Consider the following 21132-nt stretch of genomic DNA (forward strand, 5'->3'; position numbering starts at 1 on the left):
ATTATTTTCCGGCGAGGGACGGTTTTCAAAACTCGCTCAAAGTATAGGGACGGTTATAGTTTTTAACCCTTAAAAAAACTAATAACTATTTAATTATAGCTTAATGAATGGGCAGAAAATGTTTGGAATGTTCATCTTGTACATTAGCACAAGAGAAATTATAAAATAGAAACCTAAAATAGATACTAGCATTACATAAGTTTGAAAACGATAGACATATATAAATCAGTATGATCAATTATTTGCATTTACGGGCACACGATTAGGACAAGAGAAAGTTAATGCAAGAAAAGCCGGAGTGGTGTTTTCCACTCTGAATACTCCTATCAATTAATTTCTTCTTATTGCATTACGTCCCTCTAGGTTTATAGGTAGCTAACCAACCAATCAACCATGCATGTGGTAACTATTGCAAATGAAAAGATAATTTGATAATTATGCTAATCGAATCCAGCAAAAGTTGATGGCCAATCTAATCATAAGCAACTGCCATTTTATGAATAAACAATTAATCTCTGGACAATTAATTTTTGGATCAAATTCGATAACTAAGCTGTGTTATGATCAATTGATCATTGAATTAATAATGAATATATGAGGCCAAGAGTGTGATTTGTTTTTGTCAATAAGCTGTTTTAGATTCAAATGGTTCCAAAGTTTACATGATGATGATGTGGGCTTGTTCCCGGGATTCCTGGATTGTGCTTCCTACTTCCTAGATTGTTTTTGTCAATAAGCTGTTTTAATTTAATTTACATTTTAAGGTTTTCCTATCTTCATTTAAAGGAACTGGCAAAAATCTTGATAAACTAATCCGCTTATTGAGGATGTTGTCCAAAACACATCATCAACCATGCTTTGTGCTGGATTAAGCTATAACTATTATTCATTAAAATAAGCAGCTATAAACTTTTGAGGCCGAATATTTAGTTACACATTAATGCTTATTTGACGTTGATACAAATACATTCGTCACATTATTAAGATATTGTGAAAACGATTGTGTAACAACTAGTAACAAGTATATTCAATAAACTAGTCATTATATGAGTACATTAATTATAAATTTTATTTGCTTATATATATATATTGGAATCGTTGATTATTTTGGGCCCCACCCAAGTAACTCGTGTGCTTAACCCATGCCTTTTGAGTAAATAATTGAGGAAGACGAAGATGGAAAATGAAAGGAATTGGGAGATAAGGTGCTGCAAGTGCAAAGTCCCGTGCCATATTGCAATTTGCATGCCACCATTGGCCTCGATCAAACTTGTATATACTTGCTACAACCTTTGATGTATTGATGATACCCAGCTTCTTTTAACATTCATTTAGTATTAATTTATTTTTATCTCTCATTACTCTTTTTATCACATTGTGAATCCTTTTTTTCTTCTAACGAGTGTAAACCCAACATTTTCCATACTTATTAACCGCTACTGCCTACAACTGCTAAATTGGAAATACCTTAATATTTTTCCGATATTAGATTAAAGCAACTAGTAGCCAAGCAATACTTACATATACACGCCTCGTATTACTACAAAGAGAAATATGCAATGTCAAATAACCACTTAATCCCAAAAGTTTAAGCTGTTGGGTAAGTGTCAATTAGCGGTTTCAAACTCTCGCTAATTGGCATGATTATCTGAATGTACATGTTTTTGCATATTTATTAGTGACGATTAAGTATTCACTATTAATGCTGGCATTAATTTGTGACGACTTTTTTTGTCACTACTGCATATAGTTTTAGTGGATTATCGTCACAATAAAATTCAGCATTAGTGACATTTAAAAATATCGTCACTAATGTATTAGTGACTCGAGTATTAGTGACGACTAGTGACGATTAAAAATTTTGTCATAAAATACTCATAGTGACGATTTTTAAGCTTTTAATAACGAAAATGCTTGTCATTAAAAGCATTAATTCTTGTAGTGAGTTTTATATTATATTCTAACACGCCCCCTCACGCAAGAGCCCTTTGGGCTTGAAGCGTGAATAAATGGACAAACCCACCTACCATGTGCTTAAATAAATTCCACTTTTTTTTTTTAATTAGAAAGTGAGGGGAGTAATGATCGAACTCTAGACCTCTCGGCCATAGAGGCTCTGATACCATGTCAAATAACCACTTAATCCTAAAAGCTTGAGTTGTTGGGTAAGGGTCACATTAATGGTTTTATATTATATTCTAACACGCAATACACAATACTCATAATAAAACATTAGGCACATACTATGTTTACTCTCAAATTCGTACACTAGCTTGCCAAGTGATGTGGTTGAGAGGATCTTGGTGCGAGATAGCTTGCTTAGTGATGCGGTGCCTGATTGCATGGTGTGAATGTTTGATTCGTTCGGTGTGTATACTGCGTCCTCTGGATATTGATGGTTGATCCAAGAGAGGCAGAGTCAAGTGGCTTCCCCCAGTATCACCTGGAACTGGGTTTGGCGTCTTAAGGGGCCTTTTAAAATTCTGTTCCTGATCTGGTTAGGCTGCCATAATGCATAGTTTCTTTTTTCTAGTAGGTGTTTTCTCCCCACAATATGTGGCTTAATCTCAAATTAGTGGCTTTTTCTTCTTTTAGTTTGAGTTTCCTATGCGGCCATTTACGATTTCTCCACGTCCACCCACCAACGCCTCTCCATCCACCTATAATGTTTCTGTCATGCCACCTCTACCACCTCGGTTGTCACTGCCGTTTCTGCCACGTCTTTGTGGACGCTTCCACCTCTGCCATTGTTGTCTCCACCTCCCTCCTCAACTTTCTTTTTTTGTTTGTATGGGTTGCATGATAGTCGTTTTCTCCTTTCAGTGTTGTTAGTTTGACCATTTTCAGTGTCGTTGAAGCCACAACATTGGCTTCATTGTTGGCTGCACAGATAGCAAGTCCGCCAAAGTTGAATGAGTTGTTAACATTGGAGTGTTGTCTAGAAAGGGATAAAAAGCTATTTTCGCTCAAAAGTCAATTGGTTTCTTTGTTGAATATTGGATTTCTAGGCTTTTGTATGACTTTTAGTGTTTTTAATTCATGTATCAGCTTAAGTGAACAAACTTATTTTTAATTTATTTATCTATTTGCATTGCAGTATCACACACCAGTCAAATCTTTCAGTGTTTAACCCAGGCATTTTGAGAAAGAAAAAAACTGAGCAAGTTAAGAATGCCACGTGTCATAAAAGTCAGCATGATTGTTAAATCCTTATGATACTAAGTTTGTGTTTGGATGGGGGAATATTTGAGGGGAATGTAATTTTAGAGGGTATTTCAAATCACTTCAATTAAAATACCCTGTTTGGATATCTAATGTGGGGAATTCTCAAATTACTAATAATTAAATGAGGTATTTTACTTAATAGGATTTAGGGTAATTGAAACCACCTCAAAATAGAAGGAATTTCAAATCCTTCATCTCTCCCTTAACCCTATCTAAATTTAGTCAAAATATTAATCTCGGCTTAAAACCTAAAATCGGCCATAAACTTGAAAGTTGGAAAAAAACTCAAAAATCGGCCTAAAACAAAAAAAATTGGCCTGACACTCAAAAATCGGCTGAAAAATTGAAAGTTAGTCCAAAACCCTAAAAATCGGCCCGACTCTCAAAAATCAGCCGAAAACTCGAAAGTCAGCACAAAACACTAAAAATGGGCCGATAACCCTAGGAATCGACCCAAAACCCTAAAATCGGCAGAAAACTCGAAAATCGGTTTGACTCTCAAAAGTCAGCCGAAAACTAAAAAATCGGCACAAAACCCTAAAAATCGGCCGCTAATCCTAAAAATCGGGCGAAAACGTGAAAGTCGGCGTTAAACTCAAAAATCAATCCAAACCCCTAAAATCGGCCAAAACCCTAAAAATGGGCCCGACTCTAAAAAATCGGCCGAAAACTCGAAAGTAGGCACAAAACCCTAAAAATCGGTCGAAAACGTGAAAGTCGGCCCCCAAACTCAAAAATCGACCCAAAACCATAAAATCAGCCGAAAACTAAAAAATCAACTGAAAACTCGAAATTCGGCTGAAAACTCAAAATCTGCCCAAAACCTAAAAAATCGGCCGAAAACTTGAAAGGTCGGGTTTTAGGTTTTTCGGTCAATTTTTGAGTGTCGGGCCAATTTTTAGGGTTTTGTGCCGACTTTTGAGTTTTCAGCCAATTTTTAGAGTCGGGTCGATTTTTAGGGTTATGGGTCGATTTTTGAGTTTCAAGGCGACTTTCACGTTTTCGGCCTGTTTTTAGGGTTTTCTGGCCATTTTAGGGTTTGGGCCGCTTTTTAGGGTTTTGTGTCGACTTTTGAGTTTTCGGCCGATTTTTGAGAGTCGGGCCTATTTTTAGGGTTTTCGACCGATTTTTGGGTTTTCGGCCGACTTTCGATTTTTCGGCCACGTTTTAGGGTTTTGTGTCGACTTTTAAGTTTTCGGTCGATTTTTGATAGTCAGTCTGATTTTTAGGGTTTTCGCCCGATTATATTAAGATAAAAAAATTAAATGAAGGAAATTCAATTATACTACCAAATCAAAGAATTTTACAATTGAGGGAATTTCACCATTTTATCCAAACAATAAAATTTGAAATTCAAGGGAATTTAATTGAATCAATTGAATTCCCTAGCATTTAAAATCCCTTAAATTTCTACAATCTCTCATCTAAACACAACCTAACGCCGTTTTTTTTTTTGCTAATTAGGAGGGTATGATACTAAGGCTTTGGTGGAGTAGTTACTGGACAGTCACATATTAACTAGACACAGTCACATGACCACAGGAATGGCTAAGATTTTGAAGCAAACAGAACAAAATAGTTGTTCATACACATAGGCCCAGTTTGGAAGAGCTTATTTGAGCTTATCTGACAGCATAAGCTCTTATGTCAGTGTTTGGGTGAGCTTATGCAAACAGCTTATGGCCTGTCATAAGCTATTTTCAGCTTATTTTCATAAGCTACTCAAGACAGCTTATGAAAAACAGCTTATGCTTATATACAACTTATTTTTAATTTATTTCAATAAATTTTTAAAAATAGCTTATGAATAAGCGCTTATGTCATAAGCGCTTATGACCATAAGCGCTTAATTAAGCTGTTTTTCCAAACGGGGCCATAATCAAATAATACAACCGTTTCATTATTTTTACAAATAATATTCATTCACACCCTACTTTTACATTTCTTTTATTTTCATTTATTTATTTTATTATATATATCTACATTTTCTATCATATCACATATATTCATTTCTCTTTCTTCTCTTTTTATCTGACTCTTGGTGTGAGACTGTGAGTAAAAATTGAGTACGAAAAAAAGTAAATAAACAATCAAGACCAACATATAACAGACACATGTCTATCCAACTAATACTATCACTCTTTTTTATTGATAATTAACTTTATATTATGTTTTGGGATTTCTTAATGTCATGTGTAGTTTGATTAATTTACTCTTGCTTTTTGGTACCTGTTAAAATAATCCAAGGAGGTTATGCTTGCTACAAATAGAAATTGCAATGCATCAATATGTAACAATAATGGCTTCCTCTGGATTTGTGAAATCCATGTCCCCACAAACATTCATTTTCTCTCAACAATCCCATGATTACTCGAACATGTTTTCCGGAGAAAAGAGCAACTTGTTTGATTATTAAGCTAACATCTGAGGTTTTGCAAAGAAAAGAGAATTTAGCCAGCTGAAAGGTAACAATATAACAACGTTGTTTGCCTCACAAGAAAAGAAACACTACTACTATAAGAGAGCCAAATACTTCTCAATCATTTCTTAACCTGGGTTTCTGTTTTCTTCAAAAATTGTTATTGAATTTTGTTCCTTTTTTGCCTCACAAATTTAAAGGTCTTAAGGTCTATGAGATGGAGAAAGATTCTATTGAGGATATGGAAATTGAAGTTCTTCCTTCAATGTGGCCAGAAGATATTGTCACTGATGTTGGAAAACAGTTCAATATAGAGAAGCCTGGAATGGACCAAGACATGTTAGAGGATGTAATTACCACTATAGAAGAACCAACTATAGTTGATTTCAAGCGTCTCATGGAGCTCACAAGTTTCACAGAAAAGGGCTCTTCTCAGTTAGCATACCTCATGAAACACTGGGAGTACAAGCAAGCCAACGTCGCGCGCCTTCTCCGGGAAGAACTAGACAACCTGAGCAAACAAAGGCATGATGTTGAGCTGAGGAAGTTGGAGATTTTGGAAGAGCATCGGTTCGAGGAAGAAAGATGCCCAGTTTCTATATTGGATGATGTTTATGATATATGGCTAGATGTGCCTTGCAGGAAGAGTGATTTTGTGGTTCAAAACAAGAAGATTGAAATTGATGCTGAGTATGATACTGCTATATACTGGAAAGAGCGAGCCCTGCACTTGGAAAAGCTGCTAGAGCAAAGTGTCCAGAGAGAACAGATTCTTGAAGAAAAGTTACAAGAAAGTATAGACAACATTGAAAGGCAATCCTCACCAGTGGAAGAACTCTCCCAGATCCTGAAGAGAGCAGATAATTTCTTGCATTTTATACTCCAAAATGCACCTGTTGTTATTGGCCATCAGGTACATCAATGAGTATTGAGTTTATTTCTGTATCTGAAGTATCTTATAGACTAATCTAAACATAGGATATTGAAATTGATATGAGATGTTAGTTGTTCTCATGTATCTTTCTGTAATCTAATTATGATTTTTCTGTAGAAAAGCTTTTGTTTTCCAAAGTGAGGGCACTTTTAATCTGCAAGTGGCTGATTCGTTGATATTTTTCTTCCAGGACAAAGAGTTGCGCTACCGCTTTATCTATAATCATTTTCCAAGTTTACAAGAGGAGGTAATGATTTGGTGTTGAAGCTCTTGTTGCAAGGTTATATCATTCATGTTGCATCTCTATCAAAAGCTGTTGAAAACTCAGAAGAAACTTCTTTCCTCTTTGGTTATGCAACATAGGAGGAGGTTTATCATGCGGAAATATCTTAACTAATCAACTTACTCATCCTTTTCAGGACATTATAGGAAAAACAGATGTTGAAATATTCACAGGAGCTGGTGTTAGGGAGTCTCAAGATTTTAAGAAAGAAGTTTTGGAAAAAGGGTTACCTGCAAAAAGGGAAATCACTTTTGAGACTGAACTATTTGGATCAAAGACATTTTTGATATATGTAGAACCTGTTTTTAGCAAGGCAGGGGAAACAATTGGAATAAATTACATGGGAATGGATGTAACAGATCAGGTAAATGTTGTTTTTATTTCTCTTTTATTTTTTGGTTTTAAGTTGTACTTAAAATGCTTGTGTTCAAAGAGAGGATATTTACCAACAGGTGACAGTTTCAAGTGGTACATGCTTGATTCCCCTTAAGTCGAGTCTCAAGCTTGAGTCTTGTGCATGGAAAAAATCACTGTTGGAAGAGCTAGCCCGATGTTCCTGGCTTGGACAAGATTGTCCCCCGTAGATGATACCTTGTATTAGACAAAAAAAAAAGAGAGTATTTATATTTTTTAATCTATGCAGGTGAGAAAAAGAGAAAGGATGGCAAAGATTAGGGAAGAGATTGCTGTTCAGAAAGCCAAGGAAACAGAACTGAATAAAACCATTCACATTACAGGTTCAATTCAATCACTCAATCAAATATCCTTCATCAAATGTACTTCAATTTGATTTTGCAGCAAGAAAGCTTATTATGTTCCCTCTCCTTTTATTAGAGGAAACTATGCGAGCAAAACAAATGCTGGCAACCATGTCTCATGAGATAAGATCTCCACTGTCTGGGGTTGTAAGCATGGCTGAAATTCTTTCTACCACAAAACTTGATCATGAGCAAAGACAGCTCTTGGATGTCATGCTATCTTCAGGAGATTTGGTTCTTCAACTTATAAATGATATACTTGATCTTTCCAAGGTTGAGTCAGGTCAGAAATCTATCCTTGTTCCATTTCATGTTAGTGAAAAACAAACCTGAGAATTATATGACTAATTTTAATCATTCAGAGAGCAATTTGGAAGTTCTTCATAGTTGAGACAAAAAGTGCCTTAAAATTTCTAATTACAGTTCTGATATTTTTTATTTCTTCCACCCAAAATTGCATATATATGTAGGAGTTATGAAGCTAGAAGCTACCAAATTCCGACCAAGAGAGGTAGTAAAGCATGTTCTCCAGACAGCTTCAGCATCATTGCAGAAAATATTAATCTTAGAAGGACATGTGGCAGATGATGTACCTATTGAGGTGTGGACTTCTGTAACAGACATCCTAAGCTGTTAAAGAGTTGACATTGCTAGTGCTAACTAATTTATTTCTCATATGCTTCGTGCATAATTGATAATTGTAGGTCATTGGTGATGTTTTAAGGATTAGGCAAATTCTCACAAATTTAATCAGGTACTAAACTTTATGTGATTGATAACGACTGTTGTAGACGTAGTTAACCACTTGAAATGCTCCAATTCAATTTATTCTTTTAGTGTTTTATTCTGCAAATGGCTTACTATACATTAGTGAGGAAATAATTTTTTTGAAGGAATATGCTTATGTTGCTCTACGTGTACTATTTTGAATATGTTGCAGCAATGCCATCAAGTTTACACATGAAGGCAAAGTTGGGATAAACCTTAACATTGTGCAAGAGGCAAGTTTTGCAAAAGCTGAAGGCATTCAGAATATGACTCCAGACCATTCAACTATTTCAGTGAATGGAGTGAAAGAAGAAAAATATCTCTCAACTACTCAAAATGTCAGTGATCAAAATCTTCTTGATGGTAAAAAACATGATGACCCTTCAAGCCAAAACCATGCATTTAATGATGAATGTAGATCTCCAGTTAAAAGCGAATGCTCAATGAACGGAGCCACTGAAGAGCAACATCATTCAACTGAAACAACAATGTGGATACGTTGTGATGTATATGATACAGGCATTGGAATACCAGGTAACTAGTGAATCGCATCTTTTAGTCATTGAAAGCTTGATCTCTATTCTGTTTGCTATGAATTTCATTTTGCATTAACAATTGTCATTTTTCTTAAAACAAATGATTAACTTTTCCATGTTCTAATGTGACAGAAAAGGCTCTACCTACTTTATTTACAAGGTACATGCAAGTTAGTGCAGACCATGCTCGAAAGTATGGTGGCACAGGGCTAGGACTAGCAATATGCAAACAACTGGTAAACTTCTTTTGGTGAAAGTGATCTTTTAATTTTCTTTTCTTAACTTAGTAATTTGTAAACTCTTCCTATGTTGTGTCATAGCCGGTTCTAGGACCGGATAAAGGAGGAAGGTTGTGTTAGGTCTGCGGCAGCCAATGCAAAATTGGCTGTAACTTTAATATTGATCATGCGATCCATATAACCGACCTCACTCAGTGGGATAAAACTTTTATTTATGTGTATGTTTTGTAATTTTCCAACGTTTATTTTCACTTGGAATAGGCTGAGTTGATGGGGGGTCACCTAACAGTGTCTAGCAAAGAAAACCATGGTTCTACCTTCACCTTCATACTCCCATGCAAGGTTTCAACAACTTGTGATAATTCTGATTACTCAGATGAGCTCTCGGATATGGAGAATGATGATACTTTTGATGATACAACAGAGGGTTTCTTCCAATTCCAACCATGCACCTTGGGCTCTCTGTTCTCCTCTAATGGATCTGGCAGGAGTCAGAAGTTGTTACCACACAAAATTGGGTACACAACACATAAATTCAATGTGTTTTCAGAGAGTTCATATTCACTACCCTTTAATGACATCATATCAAGAGGGACATGTTCAGTTGGTGAGGAATCTTCAGTGATCGATGCTCAAGAGATGTCTGAATCAGCTAGTTCATCTAGCCCAGAAACAAAGAGTTTAATTAGTAAAGTTGAATGGCAGAAATATAAGACTCATGCCTGGTCCTTGAATGGTAGTGAAGATTCTCATCAACCTAATAGAGAAATGGTTATAGAAATGAAGTCAAGTGAACCCCAACAGACATGTCATGGCAAAGAGAAGGCAAACACAACCACTCACTATGTTTCTAGCAGTGGTACATCAGAAGTGACCAAACCCACATTAAAGCCTAAGATCCTTCTTGTTGAAGATAACAAGATTAATGTCATGGTGGCACAATCCATGATGAAACAGTTAGGACATAGCATAGATGTGGTAAATAATGGAGCAGAAGCAGTGCGTGCAGTGCAGCACTGTACTTATGACCTGATTTTGATGGTAATTTCTAGATCTATGAATTGTATCTTGTCCCAATTTCCCAATTTCTCTCTATGAATCAGTGCTAGTTCATGTTTTGCAATGCAGGCATGTTTTGAACATGCCTGCATTTACAATGCAAACATCTATCTCATTCATGGCTTTGTCATAAAATTCACACATCACACAAATTCTTCACAATGATGTTATATATGCAAGGGAGTACAAAGGTACATTAACTACCCCGTTCTTATATGTAGAGTCTGTAGTTTTATAGAGATGCCATTGTCATATTGGGGATGTAAAACAAGTGCTTCCCCTTTATTTACTTTCTAAAGAGGCAAAAGAAGATGTTGAACCCATCTTTCCTGAAATTAAATATCACTTGTACAATGATGAGTAACATACAAATATCAAAGTGCGGTGAAAAATTGCAAGCAATGCTACTAATAGATGTAAATGATCATAATTTTTGGGCCAGCTTCTGCATAGATAAATTCATATTTCTACTAATCATTTGATACTCACCTCACAGGATGTATGCATGCCAATTATGAATGGTCTTCAAGCAACAAAACTGATTCGATCTTTTGAGGAAACAGGCAACTGGGATGCTGCAATAAATGCTGGAATCGAGCACAGTCTACCAGATTATGAATGTTCTGCACCATCTAAAAAGCGAGTCCCCATTGTTGCGGTGAGCAATCAGTATTGTTGCACCTCTTATTTGAGAGTACGTCTTCCTAGAAGACGGACCGTTAACATCTTAACCTTTAAAAATATGTGAACAAATAACTGATACCTACAAAAAAAACCCTGCTAGTCCATTAGCTATAGAAGTTCTCTAATCATAACTTGACTTCTTCCATAACCTGGTAGTTATTTAAGCTCAAAATTAATGCAAAACAACCTTCAGGATGATTCAAATTTAATAATCGAACAGAATTCCTCTTCTAGAGACACAATATTTGAGAAGCTAATAATCTTTATCTCATATCTTATATGAATGCAGATGACAGCAAATGCTTTGTCAGAGAGTGCTGAAGAGTGTTTTGCCAGTGGAATGGACTCATTTGTGTCAAAGCCTGTGACTTTCCAAAAATTGAAAGAGTGTCTTGAACAATTCCTACTGTGATAATATCCTTGTAATTCCTGCTTATGTATAGAAGAATGTGGGCCTTGGAAAGTTTTGTAATGAACCTCCTTCATTAGTGTCTACGTCTACCTTGTATAGATCTACAACTTTTTGTTTTTGTTTATGTCCCCTGAGTTTTTAGTAGTTTTCAAGGGGTGTAGATTTTCTGTATAATATTCATTATCTAGGAGCCTAGGATAGCTGAAGCATTAATGTAGAAAGAAGTATTTCCAGAAAGCGTATGTATTGGGCACATTTTCACTACAAAGGAACTTCAAAAGCCATATCTAACAGAGACAAAGTAATCTCTTCCAATGTTCATGGTAATATTACTTTCTTCTGCTAATACAAGATTGATAGGAAAATTAGGTTAACATGGATGCATAATGTTGGAAACCAAAAAAGTACCGCATTAACAAGCTTTGGAAACACATGATTTCCAGTTAAGTTAGGGATGTCCACCATAGGAAATAGGTTTTATAACTTCATCGAAGAATTGTTTTTTACATGAAAATCAATAATAAAATAAAACATCCAAACTTTGGTTTTGAAAATGGAAAATTTAAAAATATTAATCTTATACCTTGAATAAATATTCTGTTTGCGAAAACTATAGATTTTCAATACCCTCACTTGAATAACTCAAATATGAAAGCTTTACAATTTTCTACCACAACTGAGTACAACTATTATTAGCTTGATGTTACAGACTTACAATTATAGATGTCTATGTCTCTTTGGAGTTAATGTTATATCTGTTTACAGAGGCAACTTCTGGAGTAATCATTTACCCGACATTCATTTCTCTGTCCTGACAATTAGCACCACGATGTTGTTTAGTATCACCATAATCTAGACTTAAGTCTCCATGAAAGGTAAAGTTTGATTCAGATTGACTAGATGGACTAGGTGGGCAATGTGTACTTGGGGCGGTCTCAACTGCACCTATGTTATAAATAGGACTACTAGTTTCACTTTTCTTGAATGTGTGACTTTCCAAGTCTCTTCCGTCAAATATCCTAACCAAGATACCAATACGTCTCCATATTGAAGTACTAGGATCATAGTGTAACCAGATATGTCTGTGCTGATATAGGAATGTCACTGCAAAGATTAGGAGTGCAAATAGGGAAGCAATCCCTACAACAAGAAACAAACCCCAGAAGCTTTCAAGGCCAAGACTATACACCGAGGAAATATCCGTAGTGGAATCTAGACAAGTGCTTTTCTTGAACCATGCATTCTCAATTGTTTTCATTTTGTCTCCCTGAGTCACATTCAGGATTGCTCTTGAAATATCGGCTACGAGAGGGGAGCCTTTTGGGAACACCTGCAAATTCACCCCCACAACAGTTAGCACATGTTTGGATCAACGTTGTCACAATTGATTCTAGATAAAATTGATTTTGGTAAAATTGATTATGTTAAAAGTGAGTTGAAAGTATGTTTTATGTTTAGATACATTTATTTAAAATGTGAATTTTGTTGGGTAATGTTGTGAAATCCAGTTGTATAATCTCATGATGTTTAGATACATCTCTGCAGCTTCTACGGAGAATTGATTTTGAGAGTAAAGACTATTCTTAAAGAATACTCTCAAACATCTATAATATCATCCGATAAGAATTGAGTATGAGGTTCCCCAACTGGAAACCAAACACACACTTAACTCACTAGAGGAAAATGTAACATGAGGGATGAAACAGAAAGAAACCACCCAACTCACATAGCCAAAGCCTCCAGTTTTAAATCTTGGTTCAATTGTGGTATATTTGGAGCCGCAATTTTTTCCAAGAAACAATATCACGTAGGGAATTTCATCAAACGCAGCAGCAATGCCACCATTTGCACTTCCTTTTATGAAAAGCTCATTGCATTCTTCGGGGGTATTATAAGTTTTGAGCTGGTCATCATGGAATCCCAAGTCCTTTAAGATTCCATAAACAAATGAACCTTGGAGATAACCAACATTCATCCTATTCGTTAGTAGTTGATGGACATCAGTAATAATTGGGCGTAGTTGTTCAACTGTTAAGAAGGAAGTGAGGCTTGCAGTGTAGCTTTGAACCAGAATTAGAACCACAAAAACCCACACAGCCACCACAAATCTAGCCAAGTTGCTCACCACTTTCTCCCCTGTGAAAAATGATAAAGTTAAGTATTACATTATAAATCAAATGTACATCCTTGAAGAACAACCAATGTCATGAACTAACTATTATAAAAGTTTAAGTTATTAGGTATCGACACATGAATGATTTTTATATTATATTTTCCACCAACCCCTTCCTGCAAAAAGATATTGGGCTTATGGACAGAACAATGGAAACATACTTAGTTACTTACTATGTACTAAAATTCAACTTTTTTTAGAATAATGTGAATAACAAGGGTTGAACACTAAATCATTTGGTCGTAGAGACTCAAACAACACGTCAAGAACCAACTATCCCAAAAGTGGTAATTTAGCTTTTGGGATAACTGGTCTGTGACAGGCACTAACACCTATACGTCATGGTAATTGATAAGAGATACTTACGATGGGAAAACACCATTATTGAGAAGGAAAACCATAAGCTTGTGCCAATCTGGTGGGAGGGAGGCCCCCTGAAACTGTTGTTTATTCGGTGTTCAAGGACCCAAACCACAAACCCTATGAATATGAATGAACAAGCAGTTGTTACCCAAAGATCCCACGTCAGAGGCTTCAGAAAGGCCCAAGCATTCTTCTTTCTGTTGTGTTTCACTGGAACAACCATTGTGACACCAGATTCTGTATATGGCATTGTGAAATCGACATAGTTAGACCTGTTTGCAATGATCGTGGTATCCCCCACCACTGCATCATAATTCTGTCAAACAGAAACCACTTTAATTTTTTATCATCATTTTAATTCATTAGAGAGTAAGAAATGCATTCATGGATGCATAAGAAAATTACTAAATTCATTTTATTATTTTGAAAACAGATGAGAAGGTTACTAGGACAAATGTATATAAGAGAAGGAAAATGACCCCATAATATACTTGGCTGATCAACTCATTATATGTTCCTGCCATCTCAGCATCAGGCTTTTCAAATGGAATAAATTCATAAGGTAAGGCAAAAGGAAATGCTTCTAGCACGGCTTTGAACACATCAATGCAGAAGCCAGTTACCACTGTTGAATTGGTACTTGTGTCATGTGTTATTTTCACAAATTCAGAGTAACTATCTCCCTTTTTCACTGGAACTCCTATTCTCAACTTCTTCCCACTTGTAGGAATTTCCCAACCTTTTGGAACAGAGTAAGTATCCCCTGGCCATATAATAGTACCAAGATTGCTCTTAGAAGTAGAATGCATGCTTGGTAATGCTCCCTTTGTGTCCAAGTTTCTTAATATCCCTTGCTGGGGTGTCCAAAATCCCACCCTCCTTTCCCCCTCACCAACTACATTAACTATCTCAAATGGTGATTCTTGTAATTGCCCACCAACAACACTAAAGTCACCACTGAGGCCTTTAAATCTAGTGTTCAACAGAGCCTCACATAGCTTCTCACCATTTTGCGAGACACCAACCTCTTCAAGATCAAGCAGATTCCTTGAAGCGTTGCTATGGCCGAAGCTGGTGGCACCATCCTTCTCAACAGCCATAGCCAATGTTGTGGCAGCATCATAAGCCCATGTTCCATAAACATTCAAATTTGCATCATCAAGTGTTGGATTGTCCAAAAGGAATCGCCTTTTCCATCGAGCTTTAAAACCATCAAGCTCCTTGCTCTTTGGGACATAAGGTCGAACACCTAGCACTCCTTCCATAGATTCTACCACATAAGAGTTTAGAGAGTTTAACGAATTAGCCATGCCATCAGTCACAATCCAAACATAGCCTTGCTCCATCATTCCAATGCTCTTTGCAATGGCAAAGAGGCGAGAGCCAAGGCGTGATGACATGTGAACAACAAAAACTCTGGTTGGCATGGTTATCAACTTGTAGAGCTCTTGAGTGATGACTTCATCAGTGGCTGAAGGAGAAATGGCACTGCAATAGGGAACTCTGATGTTGGCTTGTTGCAGAGCGATGGTCAAGGCAGGGATGAGTCCTTCACCAAAGCTGTTGTCAACATAAATGGGCACCACTTGTTTCCAACCAAAAGCTTGAACCATGGAGGAAATGGCTTTAACTTGAGCTGAATCGTTCTGTGCAATTTGGAAAAAGTAAGGACTTTTGAGCAATGCTAAAGAGGGGCTTGTTGCTGAGAAGGTTATGATGGGAACGTGAGCTTTGTCTCCTAAACGGATCATGAAATTTGCCTCCATTGTTGATACAGGGCCAAGGATAGCTTGCACTTGCTCATTTTGTATGAGTTCCAAAGCTGTTTGTCATAAAAACAACAAGATCACTATTATGGTTTTTATTGGGATAAAACATACATGCAGTTTATTACGTAGCAATGCTAGTAACAATCTCTCATTCATCGGTTGAAGTTCATGTGGGCTTCACATGAATTTTAAACAATGGATGACAGAATGTTAGATACAAAGTATTGAAGGGAATGTTCTATCATTATTCTTATTACATTAGTTTTATTGTTGTCCAATCACACCATCACAAATGAGTGAAAAAATGAAAGATTATTACACTAATAAATGGGAAAATCTATTAATTTCACGCTCACAACTATTTATGTCATTCATGTACATACCGCACTTTAAGCTGCTTTAAGAAAAAATGGATACCGCATTTTAAATGTATGGCATGCACTTTTTTTGAGTTTTTTTCCCTGTCGCAAGTGCGCCGTTTATTTTTTCAGCGTTTTTATAAAAAAGGAGTGGCATGAATAGTGTAGGATGACATCAATGATTTTCCCTTAATAATTTAAGAAAATTTCATCCTTTTTTATTGTTTGATAAAATGTTATTTTATTTATAGTAATAAATAATACTATATGGATTTTATTTTTATTTTCATTTTAAAATAATTGTATGAAAATAGCAAAGTAAAAAATGGTTTAACTAGTTCTTACACAAACATTTATAAAAATGATATAAATTTAAAATATATCACCACGCAATTAATTACCTATCAAAATTATTTTTACCAAATATGTCAAATTTAATTAGTTTCTAAAAAAACTTGACTAACTTTACATACACATTCAGCTTTCAAAGAATTAAATGATGGTTTTTATCTTTAAACTATAAACAAATGATTTACTCTAAAACTTATGGATGCAAGTAGATTAAAATCTTGTCACTTCCCCCTTTTCACCACAACAAATATATATAGTAAAATATAATATAATATATATATATATATATATATATATATATATATATTAAAGTTGAACTGAATTGATAATAGGCGAGAAAAAGACACGAAAGATACCAAGTTCCAAAACCACCAAAAAAAGCCCAAGCCCAAAACTACAAAAGCCCACAAACACATCCACAAGAACAAAAGAATCAAGTCCAGAAACTACCTAGCAACAGCTAAAGAAAGCAAGAAACAAAAACCAACAAAAGGGTCAAAACTCCCACTACAAGAAGTTAAAGCCGCCTTCTGTCCAACCAACAACAATGATATATGGGCAGTTGAACGACAAACCAAGACGCTTCCCCACCAATATAGCACCCCTCGCATGAGTCATAACGCCATAAGGGTTTGATAGCTCCTTAGAAAGGACCATAAACTCTTTCCCCGTTGACTCCACCTCGCTTCCATCCAAGGTTGTCGATCAAAGGCACGTCGAAGGATGACCTTCTTTTGCCACACCTTTATTTGGTCCGCCTCTAGGTCTTGGGATTTTAACAGCCTTTAGGGGTGGAGAAGGTCGAGATATGAGGGAGGGCACAAGAACGTCGCGATTCCCCACTGCCCGAAGACCGACACCAACACCACTTCTTCAATCCTCGTCTCTCCCTGTAGAAGACAGGAACTGTGTCCAGGGAGGCTCTTCGGAGACAACTTCATAAGCTTTATCTATCTCTGAAAAAAGTACAAAAACAAGCCACTTTTCCCCCAAGCAATAACCCTTGCCAAGCCCCAATCCCAACTCCACAACTTCAAAACTTCAATTTCCATTCCTCCGCCTCTGAACTGAGAAGCCACCTTCGAAGGTGGGTCCGTTCTGTGAGAAGCTTGGAGGACAGATGGCTGATGGCCGTCTTTGGGAAACCTGCTGGAGCCACTGACAAGGATGTCCCTCACACCCTAAGGCCATCAAGAGCGCCAATTGCAGAAGTAGCTTGTTTCCAGGAGAGAAAATGGACGAATCAAAAGCGAAATTTCCTCCCAATCTTCATGTAACGTTGAACAAACACCCATGTGATGCTTCCAAATAGAGCAAAGAGGCCCCTAATATGGTGATACCTGATAGCTTCTCCTCCCCCTGGTTGGGCTCCTTCCCCTTGGGGCATGCCTCCTTGTCCTTACCCCACATCTCAGTGGTCGCGTCCCATGAGTGCTCCGCAGCAACCCAGCGTTTTAGGTCCGCGTCCTCAGGCCTACACCGCTACTGCTTCTCCAGCACCCACTGATATCGCTGCTGCCATGCACACCATGTCTTTGACTCCTCCAGACACCACGTGGTACATGGACACCGGCGCCTCGTCCCATACTGCGGCATCTCAAGGTACTCTCACGTCTTATTCTAATTTAAGTCATTTAAATCAGAAACTGATAGTTGGTAGTGGTCAGGGCATTCCAATTCAGGGTTCGGGATACACTTCTATTCCTACCCCTCACAAACCTTTAGCACTCAATCATGTCTTGCACACTCCGCGAATTATTAAAAACTTAATTTCTGTGCGACAACTCACTACTGACAATAATGTTTCTGTTTCTTTTGATCCATTTGGATTCTCGGTGTCTGACTTCCAGACGGGGATGCCTCTCCTGAGATGTAACAGCCTCGGCGACCTCTACCCAGTCATTCGTTCCTCTCCCTTTGCTGGTCTTGCTTCTAGTGTCTGGCACAATCGACTTGGTCATCCAGCTTCCTCAGCTTTAAACCATCTTAGGAATACTAAACTTATTTTTTGTGAACCTTCGTGTTCTAGTTCTGTTTGTGATTCTTGTGTTTTAGGCAAACATGTCCGGTTGCCTTTTAGTTCATCTGAAACTATTACTTTGAGACCATTTGATATTTTGCATAGTGATTTATGGACGTCTCCTGTTTTAAGTACTGCTGGTCATCGTTATTACGTTTTGTTTTTGGATGATCACACTGATTTTTTATGGACGTTTCCGATTAGCAAGAAATCTCAGGTTTATGAAATGTTTACTACTCTTGCTACACTTATTAAAGCACAATTTTCAGCAAATATTAAATGTCTTCAATGTGATAATGGACGTGAATATGACAATGAATCCTTTCATCGGTATTGTGATGCTCATGGCCTTATTTTTCGCTTCTCTTGCCCTCACACTTCTTCTCAAAACGGCAAAGCAGAACGGAAGATTCGCACCATTAACAACATGATCCGCACCCTCCTAGCTCATTCGTCCGTTCCTCCTTCATTTTGGCATCATGCCCTTCAAATGGCAACGTACCTTCTGAACATTTTGCCCCGCAAGACTCTTCAGAATGATTCTCCTACTCAGCTGTTGTATCATCGCGACCCTTCCTACTCACACTTACGTGTCTTTGGTTGTCTATGTTTTCCTCTATTTCCTTCCGCTACAATAAACAAACTGCAACCACGATCGACTCCGTGTGTTTTTCTGGGGTATCCGATGAATCACAGAGGTTATAAATGTTATGATTTGTCACACAGAAAAATTATAATATCGCGGCATGTCATTTTTGATGAAACCCGATTCCCCTTTGCTGACCCATCCTTGACTCCTGCCCCTTCTTATGAGTGCTTCACCGAGGACCTTCCTCCTTATTTGCTCCACCATTGGCAAACCGTATCATCCCGACCACCTGACCCTCCGGTCCCGCCGTCGAGTCCCACTGACTCTTCGCCTCCCTTACCGGCTCCCGTCTCCCCTCCTGCTTCTCCCTCGCCTTTGCCTTTGCCTCCGGTCCCACCTGCACCACCCATACGGACCATGACTACCCGTAGCATGCACGGCATCTCCAAACCTACAAAGCCTTTTAGCCTTTCGGTCTCTATTGATGACCCGTTCATCTCACCCTTGCCTCGTAACCCAAAACAAGCCTTATCCGATCCCAATTGGAAGTCCGCTATGCAGTCTGAATTTAATGCACTTATTAGAAATAATACGTGGGAGTTGGTTCCCCGTCCTTGTGATGATGTTAATGTTATTCGCTGTATGTGGATTTTTCGCCATAAAAAGCAGTCTAATGGTTTGTTTGAGCGTTATAAGGCTCGTCTTGTAGGTGATGGCAGGTCTCAGATTGCAGGTGTGGATTGTGACGAGACATTCAGCCCCGTGGTGAAACCGGCTACCATCCGGACAGTTCTCAGCATTGCTCTCTCCAGATCCTGGCCCATACATCAGTTGGATGTCCAGAATGCTTTCCTGCATGGTGATCTCCATGAGACTGTCTACATGCATCAGCCTTTGGGTTTCCGCGACCCTCACCACCCGGACTATGTCTGTCGTCTGAAGAAGTCCCTTTATGGTCTGAAACAGGCGCCTCGTGCTTGGTATCAGCGATTTGCTGATTATGTTTCCTCTATTGGATTCCGGCACAGCACTTCCGATCATTCTCTTTTCATCTTCCGGCAGGGTTCTGATATTGCCTACATACTTCTCTATGTTGATGATATCATCCTGGTTGCATCATCGCATGATCTCCGCAAATCCTTTATGGCACTTCTTGCATCCGAGTTTGCTATGAAGGATCTTGGTCCTCTGAGTTACTTTCTTGGCATCGCTGTCACTAGACATGCAGGTGGCCTTTTCCTCAGTCAGAGCACTTATGCTACTGAGATTATTGCTCGCGCCGGCATGGCCTCATGCAACCCTTCTGCTACACCGGTTGACACCAAGCAGAAGCTCAGTTCTTCCTCTGGGACTCCTTGTGAGGATGCCACCCTATATCGGAGTCTTGCTGGTGCCCTACAGTACCTCACATTTACTCGTCCTGACATTTCCTATGTTGTTCAGCAGGTTTGCTTACATATGCATGCACCCCACACCGAGCACATGCTTGCCCTCAAGCGGGTTCTCCGCTATGTTCGTGGCACATTGACTTATGGGCTACATTTGTATCCCTCCCCGGTTGAAAAGCTTGTTTCTTACACTGATGCTGACTGGGGGGGGCTGTCCTGACACCAGACTCTCCACTTCTGGTTACTGTGTTTTCCTCGGTGACAACCTCATATCTTGGTCCTCCAAGCGGCAACCCACTCTCTCTCGCTCTAGTGCTGAAGCTGAATATCGAGGTGTTGCTAATGTTGTCTCCGAGTCCTGCTGGATCCGCAATTTACTTCTGGAGCTTCATTTTCCTCTCTCTCAGGCAACATTGGTCCACTGTGACAATGTTAGTGCCATCTACCTCTCTGGGAATCCAGTGCATCATCAGCGTACCAAACATATTGAGATGGATATCCACTTTGTTCGGGAAAAGGTCGCGCGTGGCCAGGCTCGCGTCCTTCATGTTCCTTCCCGTCATCAGATTGCGGACATTTTTACCAAGGGCCTACCTCGGGTTCTTTTTGATGATTTTCGTTCCAGTCTCAGCGTCGGTGAACCTCCCGCTTCGACTGCGGGGGTGTGATAGAATAGGATATTATTTATTCTCTTTGTAATTACGCCTGTAATTAGGGTTTAATATTTATTGTTAGTCAACTAGGTAAGTTGTATATATAGGGTATTTCATTATCAATAATACTCACGGAATTGATTTCCTTCA

The 21132-nt window shown here is 38.1% G+C and overlaps 2 protein-coding genes across 2 annotated transcripts; one reads left to right on the forward strand and one right to left on the reverse strand.

Annotated features, from left to right (window-relative positions):
- Positions 1–5535: 5535 nt before the first annotated feature.
- Positions 5536–11617, forward strand: LOC130725573 (probable histidine kinase 1). The gene is made up of 13 exons (XM_057576793.1): positions 5536–5690; positions 5845–6557; positions 6769–6825; positions 6998–7225; positions 7505–7598; positions 7696–7902; positions 8090–8220; positions 8324–8373; positions 8560–8921; positions 9056–9159; positions 9424–10203; positions 10718–10879; positions 11195–11617. Exons 2-13 carry the CDS (start codon positions 5862–5864, stop codon positions 11315–11317), a joined length of 2994 nt encoding a protein of 997 aa, XP_057432776.1. The 5' UTR covers positions 5536–5690; positions 5845–5861; the 3' UTR covers positions 11318–11617.
- A 308-nt stretch (positions 11618–11925) lies between these two features.
- On the reverse strand, positions 11926–17742 carry LOC130749565 (glutamate receptor 2.9-like). Its single transcript, XM_057602944.1, has 5 exons — positions 17673–17742; positions 14333–15675; positions 13857–14169; positions 13044–13453; positions 11926–12647 (listed from the first exon to the last, which is right to left on the reverse strand). Exons 1-5 carry the CDS (start codon positions 17740–17742, stop codon positions 12105–12107), a joined length of 2679 nt encoding a protein of 892 aa, XP_057458927.1. The 3' UTR covers positions 11926–12104.
- Positions 17743–21132: the final 3390 nt, after the last annotated feature.

Source organism: Lotus japonicus, chromosome 1 (assembly GCF_012489685.1).
Source record: "Lotus japonicus ecotype B-129 chromosome 1, LjGifu_v1.2".
In the NCBI taxonomy this organism is placed as follows: domain Eukaryota; kingdom Viridiplantae; phylum Streptophyta; class Magnoliopsida; order Fabales; family Fabaceae; genus Lotus; species Lotus japonicus.

Coding starts and splice junctions, on each gene's coding strand:
- LOC130725573 (XM_057576793.1), top strand. CDS start 5,862: ATGGAGAAAGATTCTATTGAGGATATGGAAATTGAAGTTCTTCCTTCA. Junction 8,374..8,559: donor ATTCTCACAAATTTAATCAG/GTACTAAACTTT, acceptor AATATGTTGCAG/CAATGCCATCAAGTTTACAC. Junction 9,160..9,423: donor TAGCAATATGCAAACAACTG/GTAAACTTCTTT, acceptor CACTTGGAATAG/GCTGAGTTGATGGGGGGTCA.
- LOC130749565 (XM_057602944.1), bottom strand. CDS start 17,742: ATGTGGGGTAAGGACAAGGAGGCATGCCCCAAGGGGAAGGAGCCCAAC. Junction 14,170..14,332: donor TCAGCCAAGTATATTATGGG/GTCATTTTCCTT, acceptor TCTGTTTGACAG/AATTATGATGCAGTGGTGGG. Junction 13,454..13,856: donor AATAATGGTGTTTTCCCATC/GTAAGTATCTCT, acceptor CATTTTTCACAG/GGGAGAAAGTGGTGAGCAAC.